At 42.8% G+C, this 15,221-nt stretch overlaps 1 protein-coding gene across 1 annotated transcript in view; it reads right to left on the minus strand.

Moving 5' to 3' along the window:
- The window catches only part of NR5A2 (nuclear receptor subfamily 5 group A member 2), a 128,217-nt gene that overhangs the window by 47,969 nt on the left and 65,027 nt on the right, over positions 1-15,221 (minus strand). The window contains 2 exon segments of the mRNA XM_029228952.1: positions 1,257-1,404; positions 6,780-6,899. Coding sequence (XP_029084785.1) covers positions 1,257-1,404; positions 6,780-6,899 — 268 coding nt within the window.

The following is a 15,221-nucleotide window of genomic DNA, read 5'->3' on the forward strand; positions in this document are numbered from 1 at the left end:
CCTCTTGATTTTGAAAAAAACTGTTCTTGAGTAAAACACGTAGACTTAGTTAAATAGAACTTTCCTATTTCTTGTGGTTAATACAGAAACCATACAGGACCCAGTGCTGGCATGGTAAACCTTTGAACACTACATCTATGAAATTCTGTTGTCTTTTTAAATTTTCAGTAACATTTCTTTTTGCTATATTTATCACATTTTCCAAAATATGAAAATGTTCCTTTCCTTTTAAATGTTGACTACATGTGAAAAATTAACTCTGGTTCTATTACTTCAAACTATCCCTTTATTAGCAACAGTTGTGCAGTGCTGTCAAGAGGCATTTTAAAATGAAAGTACCAAATTTGGAGTGTAGACACATCTGTTTTACTTTGCAGTATGTTTTATTGTTTTATTTCTAAGGATATGAATTCACAACTATCTTATAACTGAAGACTAAAGAAAAAACATATGTTGGTAAATCTGATTTCTGCATTTTTTTCATTCAAGGGAAGTTGCCTCCCTCAGCTGTCTGCCAATAAGTAATAAATGGACTTGGCAAAAAGTTTATTTAAGTTGGCTTTATTAAGCCAACAAAATACAGAAATCAAGTACGGGACAGGCAGAAAACTCTGTTCCTTTGAAGTCGATAAAAATCCATCTCCTTAATCCTTTTTTTATTCCAAGCAGTGGTGATTTTTCTCAACTGACTCACTGGGAGCCTTGATTTAGCTAATCTGTCTTGCTTAGTTATCTTTCTTCTCCAAAGCTTTCCTAAAGAAGCATCCTTTCCCCCTGACAACCGTCATCTTTTATGCTTGCATAGTGGTGTATCTGGTTATAAACATTCTTTAGTTAATCCTGATAGAGATTTAGGAAACAGGTTTTTAATTACCATCCATATTTTACAAGAACAAAAACAGCAGTAGCTTGCAAGCTGAAACAAAAGGTGCAGAGAAACGACCAACAGCAGAAAGGTGGCCAAGATGTGACACCATGCATCTTTCCTAACCCTCTGTCGTGGCGTCACCCACTCATTACACCCATCAGGGAAGAACACTCAGGACTCCAGTCACAACTCCCTCCCCATAGGCCAAACCACCCACTACAGGGCTATGACTCAGCCAGGAACACACACAGGAAAACATAATTGAGCTGGAAGATTTCACGATTAGAAAAGAAGGTCATTATCTTGCAAGAACAAAAACATGGATGGACCTCAAGACACTTGAAGATCAGTATCATTTAGTCATTTTTATGAGAAAAGGATTCCTTACCTAAACTAAAGAGCACCAAGAATTTCAGACACACGAACTCTCGTTGGTCAAACTGTAGAGAACGAAGCTTTGCCACCAACTCCTGTGCGTGACTCATGAGGTTGTTGAGTGTGGCCCCCGCTTGTGAGGCTATGATGGAATAGTCCACCTGCAACACAGGATCAGTTTAGGGGGTTTTTGGAACCGGAAATTCTATATTTATTATTTACGTTAAAATTGATATATGTCTATACACATATATTAAAAATATGTATACATATATATTTCCCTTGAGACCTTTAAGCACTGTGGGTAAAATCAGGTTGCAGTATAGATTCATAACACAGGGGACTTTCCCCACGAAAACACTTTGAGACACATTCTATTATTATAAACTGTATCATAACCATCCTGATCCATCTAATCATTTTGATAAGCCTTGTAGGAAGCAGCTCTTGACTGCCTCAATGGTACACGCAGATACCTTTATCTTTTTTCCTACTGCGAAGTGACGTTATCACCTAAGATGGAAATTGTTAGCTCATGAGTAAGTTTAGAGACAAATATACTGTCCATAAAAACTGAATCCAGGGTGGCATTCTATACGCACATGAAGTTAATTAATGAGGCAAGTGAAGGCAGAGATATGTTTCTAATTTTATTAAGAGACTTCATTTTAAAGTAATCATTGCTCAAGACTGCACGCTTACGCATGACGAAAGAATCACATTTAGATTACTCTTTGATTTGCTGTTTCCTCAAAAGCTACAAAGACTAGCTACTTTCCTACGATTGTCAATACTTTTCTCTCTAATGACAGCAGTGATCTTATTTATGAGAAGAATAATTTCTTGATTCAGAAAACAAAAAAGGTTTATTTCCCTCTTCATTGAAACAAACAAACAAAAAAAGGTGCTGCAATGCATCCATCTCAGATTATTCACGGGGACACCGAAAGTTAAATTTATAATAATAAGTTAAAATGTAGGGGTGGCTATCAATGGCAGAACTGGCTCTGCGGCTGCAATTACAGCATAATGGGAAAGCCCAGTTGGTACCTGACGCTCCCATCCTTTTTTTTTTCTTTTACTGGCGAGCTCTCAGGCAACCAGATACTCTTTTAGCTGCATTTAATATTTGCAGCGGCAGCAAATTTGTCTGGGAGGCAAGCCCTCATCTGCCACGCACCCGGAGCAGACTGTATTAAATTTTTAGATTTATTGACATTTCATTACCATAATTGACTGCACTTGCTTCTCTAGGAGAAGGCACAGGGCTGCCTCCTAAGCAGGAGAATGAGTCCCTTGAGGAGAATTTGCAATTAAAAACAAGGCAGGATGGATTTTTTTTTTATTGTGTAAATATGATGAGTTGAATTTTCAGCTTTAACTTGAGAATACTGGGTGTACAGAAACCTTTTTTTGCGAGTGAGAAAAATTATGAGTCAGTGGAAAGACGGCCCCCCCAAAGGTGTCAATCAGTTTATAGAGCGTCAACTGCACGTGAAAAAGCCCCAGTCTGTACGTGCCCTGGGGAGGCCCCCGCATCACCACCGCACTGTCCTACTCGCCTGGTCCAGGTGCCCGCATCTCTCCACTAAATTCAAACATCAACTGTCCTAAGCGCGCCTGTGGTTTCTGTTGCAGATTGTGTGAAAGGAAGGGCCAGCACACAGGCAGCCTGAACCCTGAGCCGGAAGCAGAGGATGTCACGGACCACGTGAGGGTCACCTGCCTGGCACTCCCAGGGACGTCCCAGCCATCACTGTACCAGCTCTCTTACGGGAGAACTTTCTACTCCAAGGATGTTCTTCTTACTTAACAGGGATGGCTGAGCTCTGAGTCCCTTAGAAACCGTACATGGTCTAACTACTCCACATGATAGTAATATAAATCCTATAGGGGCAACTGGGGTAGAATTGGGAATGGCAGCCAGGGCCAGAGGTAGAGGAAACCTGGGACAAGACAGGAGAGGGTGTGGGCCAGTGAAGCCACTGACGAAGCAAGAGCCTTGGGTAGTCACAAGAAGGGTCCATCTTTTGTGCCCCCATCTCTCAGTGAGGCACTTCAGCTGGATAATAGTAAGGTGACACCCACTTCCATTGTTATCAAGAAATGAGAGTAGTTGGGACAACACTGCCAACTTAAGCTTGGAATCAATTGCTGAGAGCATCGTTGGTGTAGCTTAGAATGTACATAACGCTTTTTTTTTTTTTTCTTTTTGGCTGCAGCGTGTGGCACGCCGGATCTCAGTTCCCGGACCAGGGATCAAACTGCACCCCCTGCTGTGGAAGCGTGGAGTCCTAACCACTGGACTGCCAGGGAAGTCCATGTACGTAACACATTTTCATAAAAATCACTAGTGGATCCCTAAACCAGGAAGGTGTACTACTAAAATAAGCCAGAAATATGTTGGTATTAATTGATCTTTTATTATTAAGATGGGGTTAATTCAATTTTGCTATGTCTGTGGTTCTAACAGGTAGGCAGTAAGTTCAAATACTAGACCTTCACAGTTGCAAATGTAGTACATTGTAACTGAAAGGACTCTAGATAATTAATTTTTAAAAAAATATGGGTTAATTAAAATTTGCTATGTGTGTAACTTGAACAGGTATGAAATAAGTTCAACTATTAGAACTTCATACTTGGAAAATAACACGCTCTAATGGAAAGGGACTGAAATGGTTTCACAGGATTCTGTACTTAGTGAGAAGGACTTCAGGAAATCAATTGTGACGCCAACAACTTTATTGCTATACATTTATTTACATGCTAATTTGAAAGCCCAAACATGCTTATGAAATGGGGGCTCTGATGACATCTCTTTCAAGGATACTTTATCAAACTGCGTGGCTCTGAAGGAGGGGCAGTGATTTATTCCTGAAACAGCGCCCAGATCGGCAACTTCCTGACATTTTATTACAAACATAATTATATTTTCATTGTTGAATGCGGAGTTTGCCCTCATTTCAGGAGCAGCTGGCCTTGTCTTTTATGTACTTAGTAAAATTAATTTATCGCTCTCTTCCATGGAATCTTTGTGCCATTCAATTCACCAGAGCTATTGAAGAAATACCATAAGCGGATAGCCCCTTCGGATAAATTTCACTCATCGTGAAGGTAGCAACAGTTGTAGCTAAATTGCTTTTAGTTCTAATAGCTGCAATTTTTGATGACTTGTATGTTGTAAGATGCCTGTCTTTTTAATACGATACACAATAATAGAAGGTAATGAATAAGGTGCCGGTAGTCCTTTCCCTTAGGAAAATCTTACAGCGGCTGTTAATTAGCTACAATGTGCAAATACTGAAATGTGGTACCACATCACAATCGTCCACTGTCGTTTTACACATACACATACAGCCATATGTTTTGTGTGCGTGTATTTTTAAAATACCGGATAGAAACGAATTCTTGTCATAGTGACAAAATGCTAAATATTTGGAATTGATTTGGCCGTGCTTAACATTACTGATAATCATGACTTCCTTTTGGCTTAACAAGGTTATTTAATGTACACTTATAGAAGCCAGACTAAAAGACAGAACTAAAATAGCTAACTTAAGGGTTAAGTGAGAAATTCTGTGGTGTTGGCAAAACGCAAAGTCGCAATAATTGATACTAAGGACCAGAAATGCCATCTACTCCTTGACTGTTCTTGGTTTGGAAAATCAGAGAAAGAAATGCACTTTCTCTACTTTTTACACGGTAATTACCTTTACCCAGGGGCAGCACTTACGGCAAAATGAAACACAAAATAAGGAGCATTTCGAAAGAGCAGGAACGGAAGTGCTCTGAGAAATAATGGCACAAACCCATTTGATTTCTGGAACTCAGAGGATGAAATCAAATTAATTTGTGGGCTGAGTCTTGTTCTTCTAATGCAGCTCCCAGTCGGGTTTCGGAGGGAGGGGGTTGGGAGTCAGACCCGTGATTCAACTCTGAAAATGGGTACACTTCTCCCAAAGACCTGAGCCACGGGATGAAAAGGCTCAACAAAAATTCACAAGATCAGGAAGTAAGCCCACTGAGGCTTGATTCTGGAAAGCCTCTCTCATGAATAGTGCAGAAAGCAGAGACCAGACAGTGATGCGACTGATCCAGTCTGCAAAAACTCTGAAAGAACGCTTTCCTTGAATTTGCTTGGGAACGTGATTTATTTATAATTCAGCAAATGATGTGGAGACAGCCTTTCATTTTCAAATATGCACTGCTGGGGTTTCACAGCACATAAACATTTATGGCCGATGTAAAAGATCACAGTGCCCGGGTCCCGAGTCCTGAAGCACCGTTCAACACATGCCTGGAACAGCCCAATGGAGTAAACAGATCTCTGCATTCCTTGCATCCATTTTAATAACACACCAGTTATAAAACGGAGGCTAAGAAATGGGAGGGACAGGGCTTCCCTGGTGGCGCAGTGGTTGGAGTGTCCGCCTGCCGATGCAGGGGATGCGGGTTCGTGCCCCGGTCCGGGAAGATCCCACATGCCGCGGAGCGGCTGGGCCCGTGAGCCATGGCCGCTGAGCCTGCGCGTCCGGAGCCAGTGCTCCTCAATGGGAGAGGCCACAGCAGTGAGAGGCCCGCTTACCACAAAAAGAAAAAGAAAAAAGAAATGGGAGGGAAAGGCCAAAATCCTGTAAAGTTGGAATTAGGCCCATTAAGTAGACTTTCTCTTCCCCCAGGTGCCCAGAAGGCCAAATGTCTCTCTTCCTTCAAACCTTTGCTCAAATTTCACCTTCTCAATAAGGCTCAACCAACCAGTCCTATTAAGACTGCAACCCAAGGGTCACTCAGCAACACAACCACAGATGTACGTTGATTCTCCTTTACACAACAGTTCCTTTTTTAAAAAAAATTCAATAGCACTTTGACCTCTAACATTTATTAGGATTATTGATTATTGTCAGTTTCTCCTGCGACAGTGTTAAGCTCCATGATGGCTGGACCCCGTAGGATGCTCAATAAATATTTGTTGACTGAACAAATATCTATCCAGAAAGGAGCGCAGGACCTCACTGTAATTTCCTCTTTCCACCTTCCTTTTCAATAATGACTGGTTCTTACTAACTAACACTAACACTCCCTTCCCTTCTCACCTGCTTGCCATTAGGCCAAATATTTAGATGACTGATATATGAATCAGTCTCTTCCACCAACATGATTCCAAAATAGTGAGGATTCCACCATTTCTAAGGTTTTTCAAAAAGGCAGACAAACAAGTGTGGCAGATTCATGCAGAAGCTTGAGAAAAAAACCCTAGGTACTAACCATTAATTTTGATTTAGCAATTGTTTTGACCCTTCAAAGCACGACTTTCAATCCCAGAAGCCTGGAAGCGGCAGGCTGTGATCACGCTGGCTTTTACAAGTTTCTCTGTAATCATCCAAGCAGGAACGGAGCACACCAAGTCAGCTTTTCTAAATTATTTGCAGCCAATGTCCCTTTCAAAGCACAAAAGTGCTCCTGACCTAGTTAAATTCCTGCCATCTTGAACGTGCTTAATAAAAAAGACACTGTTTTTTTTGGTGTCTCCACTCACCTGTTGCCCAGTAACCAGAAAGATGGATCCTTCCTTTCCGTGAACCACTTGTCGGTAAATGTGGTCGAGAATTAAGAGCTCACTCCAGCAGTTCTGAAGCAGCTTCATTTGGTCATCAACCTGTAAAAGAAGCAGAAAAAAATGACACTGTAACTCAGTATTTTTTTTTTTTTTTGCATGATTTTTTACCTGAGAACCCACTATAAGCAAGGAAGGACCACCAAAGGTCACCGAAGCACAGATGCTCAGAATTTCCATCCTTCCTCCTGAAAATCATTCTTTTCATTTGGACAAATACTTTTCAGGCCACATATAAATACTTCAACTAAATATTTATAATCAATGAGCTGCTAGGAAAACATGGGTCTATCATTAGATCTATCAGCATTTGCCTGTGGGAGGCACAGGTGCCTCAGGCTGTCCTCAGTGGACCCCATTAGAATGACCCCAAATAGGGCTTCCCTAGTGGCGCAGTGGTTGAGAGTCCACCTGCCGGTGCAGGGGACGCGGGTTCGTGCCCCGGTCTGGGAGGATCCCACATGCCGCGGAGCGGCTGGGATCCATGAGCCATGGCCGCTGGGCCTGCGCGTGCGGAGCCTGTGCTTCCGCAACGGGAGAGGCCACAACAGTGAGAGGCCCGTGTACCGCAAAAAAAAGAAAAAGAAAAGGAAAAAGAATGACCCCAAATAGCCCAGGCTTGTGTAGAGGTTAATCATTGAGCCCAAGCTGAAATAGGATATGGATATTAGCAAGCCACCAAACTGTGAGGATTTATATGAGAGGCAATCGGCAGGACAGCCCAAATGACTTTTGAATTTAGAGGGACACGGCCGTTGTTTGTCATCAGTGTTCACCCAAAGTTCAAGTTGTGCTAGACTTTGACTAGAACGATCACCAAGCTTGGTCTTGATGTCCACCTGCACTTGCTTTATGATTTGGACAATTTTCCCACAAACCCCCTACACTTCAGTTTCCACATCTGAAAAATGGGCCGAGCACAGTACCCCCCCTCACAGGATGGCAGTGGGGAGTAAAATGAAGAGGGCTGCATCACGGTGAGTATTTTATCCACATGGTGTCGCCCCCCAGGGGACCGCATTCTTTAATGACAGTAACATACCCATTTCAGGTACAGGCCACGTATCCACGGTCAAACGTGGAGGGCATATTGATCCATTTCCGTGGCTATTTGTGACAGTTTCTTTTCATTTTGTAATACGTACCAGCCAAAGATCTTGGCGTGCCCAAATACATCACACATTTATACCAACACCACCTGATATTTAGATGTCAGGGAACAGTTTTGAAGAGTTTTGCATATTATTTTAGATTTAATTCAGAGAGCCTGCCTGTGGAGTTAGCAGAACCGGCATCATTTTCTGAAATTTACATTATGAGAAAATATGGGCTCAGAGACCTATTAACTGGTACACCTAGAGGATTCTCTTTCTCTCTCTCAAGCTCTAGGGTGTCTCCAAATTACATGGAGAGGTGCCAGACTCACAGACATAAGAAACAAACTTATGGTTACCAAAAGGGAACCAGAGTTGTGGGGATAAATTAGGAGTACGGGACTAACAAATATACACTAAATAAAATAGACAGGCAACAAGGATTTACTGTAATAACACAGGGAACAATCAATATTCAGTATCTTGTAATAACCTATAATGGAAAAGAATCTGAAAAAATATATATATATAACTGAATTACTTTGCTGTACACCTGAAACTAACGCAATATTGTAAATCAACTATACCCATATTTTTTAAAAAAAGAAAAAGAGGTGTTAGAATTTTCTAAACTGAATTAATTTAACTCACTTATAACAAATTCATCTTTAAGCAGGTATTTAATGAGATTCTGGACGGTTGGGTGATTCTTAGGAAGTTTCCACTCGTATATTACCAGTGATAGGAGCTTAGGGATGACTATTTCCATGAGTCTAGAAAACAAGACAGTACTGAACTTAGACTAAAGCAAGGGTTCGAGGTACAATTGTGCACTTTCCAGCTCTGAGAGCTTGGCCAAGCCATTTAGTTCTCTAAGCCTTATCTTCTCACCTAAAAATACAAGAGATAGTTTTTGTCTTGAGGATGGAATGAATAAAGTGTGAAACAATACACTAATGAAGAAACAATGCCAAACACAAGGCTCCCAGTTGGAAGACCATATTGATCCTGCTGAGAAGGAAAAAAGGTTATCTGCAGAGACTGAAGCTACAGTCAGGCTCTGTGATCAGGAAAAGACATCCCCGAACATCTCCGTCAGAAATGATTTGTTCTGACCAAAAGAATTTCGCTCATTAAGTGAATAGATGTTCAGAGCCATTTAATGTTGAGTCTAAGTGCTGGGTCTGGGGTATAATGGTGAACAAGGTAGAAGCAGTCCCTACCTTGTGGAAATTACTCTCCTAGGGGAGAACGCTCACCAACACAGGTGAGTGGGTTGGTGACAGAGGGAGCTAGCTCATCCTTCAGAGGAAAAGCTCCAGTGCTGTGTGTACACGTCGGGCTGTGGCAGCAGCTGAGGGAGACCCACCTTGCTGCTCTCTGCACACAGCTCTAGAAGCTGCAGCCAAATGTCCGAACAACATCGGTGTCCTCACGCCCAGCAGTTTTCAGGGACCGTCCCTCTCAGATGCTCGGGGCAACTTCAGAACCAACCGCACTTGGTTCTACTGGGTTTACTACACTTCATTCCAGCTCATACCCTGTCAGCGTCTTATTGCAAATTTATCAGTCCACGGTGGCAATTCAGATCCCCTGCACATTTTCTTCTGTGATGTGAAGCTTTAGTTATTAATTTAGCGCTCTTTCCAGGGAAGCTGAAAATACTACACCTTGAGATCGTTTCCCCGGAAACAGTTATCATACCCAAAGGTTGCCAAGAATTGGGGAATGACCTCGAAGCGTGTTTCAAGACGTCTGGACGGGATTCCAGCTTAAGAACCTATTTACACGGCAGGAAGATTTATGATTCCCATCTTGCAGGTGGAAAAATGAAAAAGCTAAGAGATGATCTTCTGACCACGTAGAAGAGGAGAAAAGGTGGGTGACCATTAAAAGCAGCTTGTTTCCTGGAGCCATCACATTGAGGGGCTTTTCCTCCTCATGTGCATGTGGTGGCCCCTGTCCTTGGTATATAACACGAGAGGAATACTTATGGCAACAGTTTGCCAGCATCAAAGCCTGCTCAAGTTGTAAGATAAGAACCTCACTCTCCCTGGCCTTCTTTTCTTTTGTGATCAGGATACACTTCCAAATAAGGATATATTTGTGTGTCATGCTCAGAAAGAGTGGAGTGTATCATTTTCAAACCTTATTCCTGTGTGTGTGTGTGTGTGTGTGTGTGTGTGTGTGTGTGTGTGGAGATGGACTGGCTTTGAAAATCTATTTCCTGGGTCCTCTGCTGCTTCTGAAGTTGCAGGAATAGATGAAATTGAGCATGTCTATTTCCCATAACTAGCACTTCATTTTTGGTTTTGTATTTTGTGCCGTTCATGTCATCATTTCTTCTGTTTCCACCGAGTACTGTTAAGTGCTTGTTTATCTGTCTCACTCCATGAGGCTGGGGCAGCCTGGAAGCCACAGCTCCCGGGGGGGTCCAGTGCAGCCCCAGCTTGTGAAATAAATGAAGGAACACGTGACTGACCGTGGTGCCGTCACTCCTGCAACTGTCTGCTTTTGGCCGGTGTCTCTGGTACATGGACAACAAGAGCAAAAGTGACTCCTTCGGGGCTCGTGGAGGGAAGGGTCATCTTCACCCGGTGATGAACACACGGGTGACCCTCCCTACACAGGCCGGCAGGTCTGGACCCACCGCTGGCCCTCGGTAAAGACTTCTCGACTGATTGTAATTTTAACACCCCTCTCGGGTAATTGATTCCTTGTTTTAAGGCTCTCTGAGGAGGTTTTCCAGGCTGACATTCCATTTCAATATTTCCATAATTGATTATGTGATATTTTATGTTATCTTGAAATTGGAGAGTATGCAGCTTCATGGGGCTTTGGGTGACATAGCTTTTATGCAGCTCTATGAATGAAAGGACAAGGCAAATATGATGATCGACTTGTTCCTTATCTCCAGATAAGAGACGTTGGCAATTTTGAAGATAATTTCTCTTTAGGAAGGAGTGTTATAGGTGATATGGTGGAGGGGGTGGGGAGAAGAGGAGAAAAATAATCTACTACTTTTGAGTAAATTTCCGGGTATGAATGTTGTCAACAAACAACTTCAGGTGGCATTTGGGGAGCCCAGACAGGGGACTGAGGGAATGTAATCTCCATGACATATCAAAACCTCTCACTAGTTGGTAATACCCCCTGGTACAATCCTGTGTTATGAGCTGTAATAAAAAGAAGGGCTTATCTCAGAACCCTAGTCACTCATCAGAAAAGACTCACGCTGGTATTACGGATGAGCGTGTGAGGGAACACAGGCCTCATATTGTTGCGAACACACCTTCCCACAACCCAGGACGTTAATCATTAGAAAGCTGTGCTTTCTCGTTAAGAGGAGTGAATTTCGCAAACAATTAGAAGAAGAAAAATGTGTAGATCTTTCTCAAGCCCAGGTTGAACTTATCAGACCCTTTTTGTTGCCCCCTCAAATTTACCTTTGCAGTCTGACCACTGAACTGTTATTCCACTTTCCCTCTTGCAGGGGCATTTATTTGAAAATCGACATCATGAATCATTGTGGTTAAGCTTTAAGAAAGATATGTTTAGCAAAACATTCAACTGACATGGGTTGGTAATTTAAAGTGGACACAAATCCATTTCTAATTTCGGATCATTAAATCTGGTGTGTGCCAGGCCTTGTGCTAGAAAGTTGGGGGAAAACAGAGGTGGCCAGGACACAATCCCTGCCTTTAAGAAAGGCACACTCCGGGCTTCCCTGGTGGCGCAGTGGTTGAGAGTCCGCCTGCTGATGCAGGGGACGCCGGTTCGTGCCCCGGTCCGGGAGGATCCCACGTGCCGCAGAGCGGCTGGGCCCGTGAGCCATGGCCGCTGGGACTGCGCGTCCGGAGCCTGTGCTCCGCAACAGGAGAGGCCACAGCAGTGAGAGGCCCACGTACCGCAAAAAAATAAATAAATAAAAATAAAATAAACTAAAAGAAAGGCACACTCCTAGGAGAGGAGACAGGAGCGTACGTCCATTATAAAAACCCCATGTGCACTAGAAGCTGGGGGTCACTTTACCCTGCTTTGTTTCTTGGGGAGACTTCCAGGGGGTCACAGAAGCTTCTGAGAAGGGTACGTTTAAGCAGGTCTTAATGTTGTAGAACCACTTAATAAACATTTTTTTTTTTCCTCAGTAGCTCCTGTGAAAACAATGCTTGGAACAAAGTATTTTTAAAAAATGTGAAGATTCTTCAGAACCATTACAAATAACATCCAGCTATTATTTCTGGACAAAAGAAAACAAATCCTTGCAGGTGGACCTCCACTTCCTTATACTTTCTTTTGTGACAATGATGACATTTATAAAGGTATAGTCAGAAGCAGGGAGAGAAAAATCAAAACCCAGACAAATCAGCATCAACTTAGCAACTCCTGATGAGAACCTACTTTGGTCAAGACAGACACACAACTGCTTGAATCCTTTACTGGCTTTATAAACAACACTGATGATTATCTGCAACCTCTGTAATAAACTGCTACAAAGTCCAAGAAAAAATGATTTCACACTAACAATGATTAAACAAGCACTAAGAACAATACTGAACAAGGGAAGTAACAGCCTAACTCCCCTGTCAATTGTTGCAAAACCCAACAGATTTATGAGCAGTTCTTCCCCGCTCAGAGACAACTGAAGTGATTCCTGTGTATTTATTTGTTAATTGCGGGCTGTCGGTCCAGAGTACAAAGACCTGCCTGGCAACACTTAGCCAGGGACTCAGCTCTTCTCGCCCCTTCTCCGTTTCTCCAGTGGACCAACAAAGGATTTTTTTCTCCCTCTGGGATCGACACTCTCTTCCAGGTGAGGGAAGCAGGAGGCAGAGAGGTCTAACTGCAGGGTACCTGCGCTGTGTTTCCACTCCCACCAACTCCCTCCCATCTAGGTCACGACCAAGAGTCCATGGAAATTAGGACCCCATGAGTCCACGGTCTTCTCCATCTAGTTGTAATTCATCACATACACCGTCACTAGAACGATCTATTTCGGTCAGGCTACTCCTCTGGACACAAACCTCATCCACATTCCCTAGATTTCCCTCCAAATACCTCTCCCAAAGCAAACCTCCCTGACCAGTGTGTGGGGGACAGACACCGATCAGTGTGCCCACTGGCCCATCATCCAGGAACTGAGGGGGTCGAGTGGCTGCCCTACAGCTGATAGCCTCGACCTCCGGGGACATGGGCCACCTCCACACCATCAGGGGTAAAGTGGTTGGGAAGTGAACACGGGAGCTGTCAGCTGAGGAAGGAGATAGAAGATAAAACAGACCAGCCCTCAATCTACTTCTTGAACATCTCAATCCAGGGGTAGCAGAGGTGTCAGGGGCACGAGACCTCAGGGAGCCCTAAGGGGACCACCCTGAAGCCAGGGTCCAAGAGCAGGTGCCTTGGACCATGATGAGTCAGTAGAACAGGCTCAAAAAATCCTCGGGGAGCTTCCCTGGTGGCACAGTGGTTGAGAGTCCACCTGCCGGTGCAGGGGACATGGGTTCCTGCCCTGGTCCGGGAAGATCCCACATGCCGCGGAGCAGCTGGGCCTGTGAGCCATGGCCGCTGAGCCTGCGCGTCTGGAGCCTGTGCTCTGCGACGGGAGAGGCCACAACGGTGAGAGGCCGGCGTACCGCAAAAAAAAAAAAAAAAAAAAAAATCCTCGGTTAGGAAGCGAGGGGATCATGTGATTTGTGTTGGAGACTTTCCATCAACAATCACTAAATTTCTTTCAAAGACGAATGCTTCCAAAGGTAAGTTTCATTTATCCAGAACATTCAGATGCCTGGTACGCCTTATTTCCCAGGGATGCTGAATTCAATTTTCTTTTATTTAAAGATGGGCTAATGCCAGATATTCAATGCCGACGTTTTTCATTTATATACATGTGAAGCTATTACATCAGTGAGAGACACCTTTGAGGTCTGGAAGAAAAAGACTGCATAGTGTATGTAAACGTGAAATATCACTATTGAGATCTATGTCATCACCACACAACATGATGCAATTTAACCAATTTCTTTCAAACAGAATTGTAGCTACATTCTCAGAATTTGTCAAAGTGAAGGATAACTTTTGCCCAGATTTTCCCCTTCCGCTTATCCACATTTCAAACAGCTTCTTATTGAAATATGAATTAATTATAAGTTAACAGTATGTTCATCGTACTTGTGGGGTCAATTAAGAGTTTGCACCCAGTAGTACTGGTAGTGTCTTCTGTTCAGGTTTCTATGTCCGGCCACATAGAATTTACGTGATCTGACTAAGTTGAGTGATAAGAGGTAAAGAGACCATTCTTCCTTGTGGTCTAAGGAACAGATCACATTCTGCTGTTTCAATGTCAAAGCATGTTCATTCTTTTACACAGTTGTCCAGTTTTCCCAGCACCCATTATTGAAGAGACTGTCTTTTCTCCATTGTATATTCTTGCCTCCTTTGTCGAAGATTAATCAACCATAAGTACATGGGTTTATTTTTGGGTTTCTATCCTGTTCCATTGATCTATGTGTCTGCTTTTGTGTGAGTACCGTACTGTTTTGATTACTGTAGCTTTGTAGTATAGTCTGAAGCCAGGGAGTCTGATTCCTCCAGCTCCATTTTTCTTTCTCAAGATTGCTTTGGCTATTTGGGGTCTTTGTGTTTCCATACAAATTTTAAATATTTTGTGTATAGCACAAGGAACTCTACTCAACAGTCTGTAATAACCTAAATGGGAAAAGAATCTGAAAAAGAATATAGATATAGATACAGACATGTATAACTGAATCACTCTGCTCTACACCTGACACTAACATAACATTGTAAATCAACTATACCCCAATATAAAATAAAAATTAAATTTAAAAATAATAATAAAATAAAATGCAACAGCCCTAAAATTTTTTTGAAGCAGTTTGTACGTACGAATAATAAAAGATGAAATGACAGAAATGAGAAAATGGAGATAAAGGGAAAATAAAGATAGGAAAATAAGTCGAAGCCAAGAATAGCATCGGTTCCCAAAACAAGCTCGATAAGGCCTGCTCCAGTGGCTGGCAAAGGGCCACAGTTTGGGTCCTCGTCACCAGAGCACCACTGCTAACATGATTTGTGGACACGTGACGTTTAAAACAGCTTCTCCTAGTACTGGACTCCCGAGAGAAACTTCACGTGTGTTTTCAAAGGAGGGTTCTAGATGGCACATAAACCAGGCTCTGACGACACCCCCTCCACAGCCAACACTGAGCTTCGCAGCAAAGCCTCCTGTAAAGCTGATGACAGCGTTAAGAGA

Source organism: Monodon monoceros, unplaced genomic scaffold (assembly GCF_005190385.1).
Source record: "Monodon monoceros isolate NGI ecotype Baffin Bay Population unplaced genomic scaffold, NGI_Narwhal_1 Super_Scaffold_18, whole genome shotgun sequence".
Taxonomy (NCBI): domain Eukaryota; kingdom Metazoa; phylum Chordata; class Mammalia; order Artiodactyla; family Monodontidae; genus Monodon; species Monodon monoceros.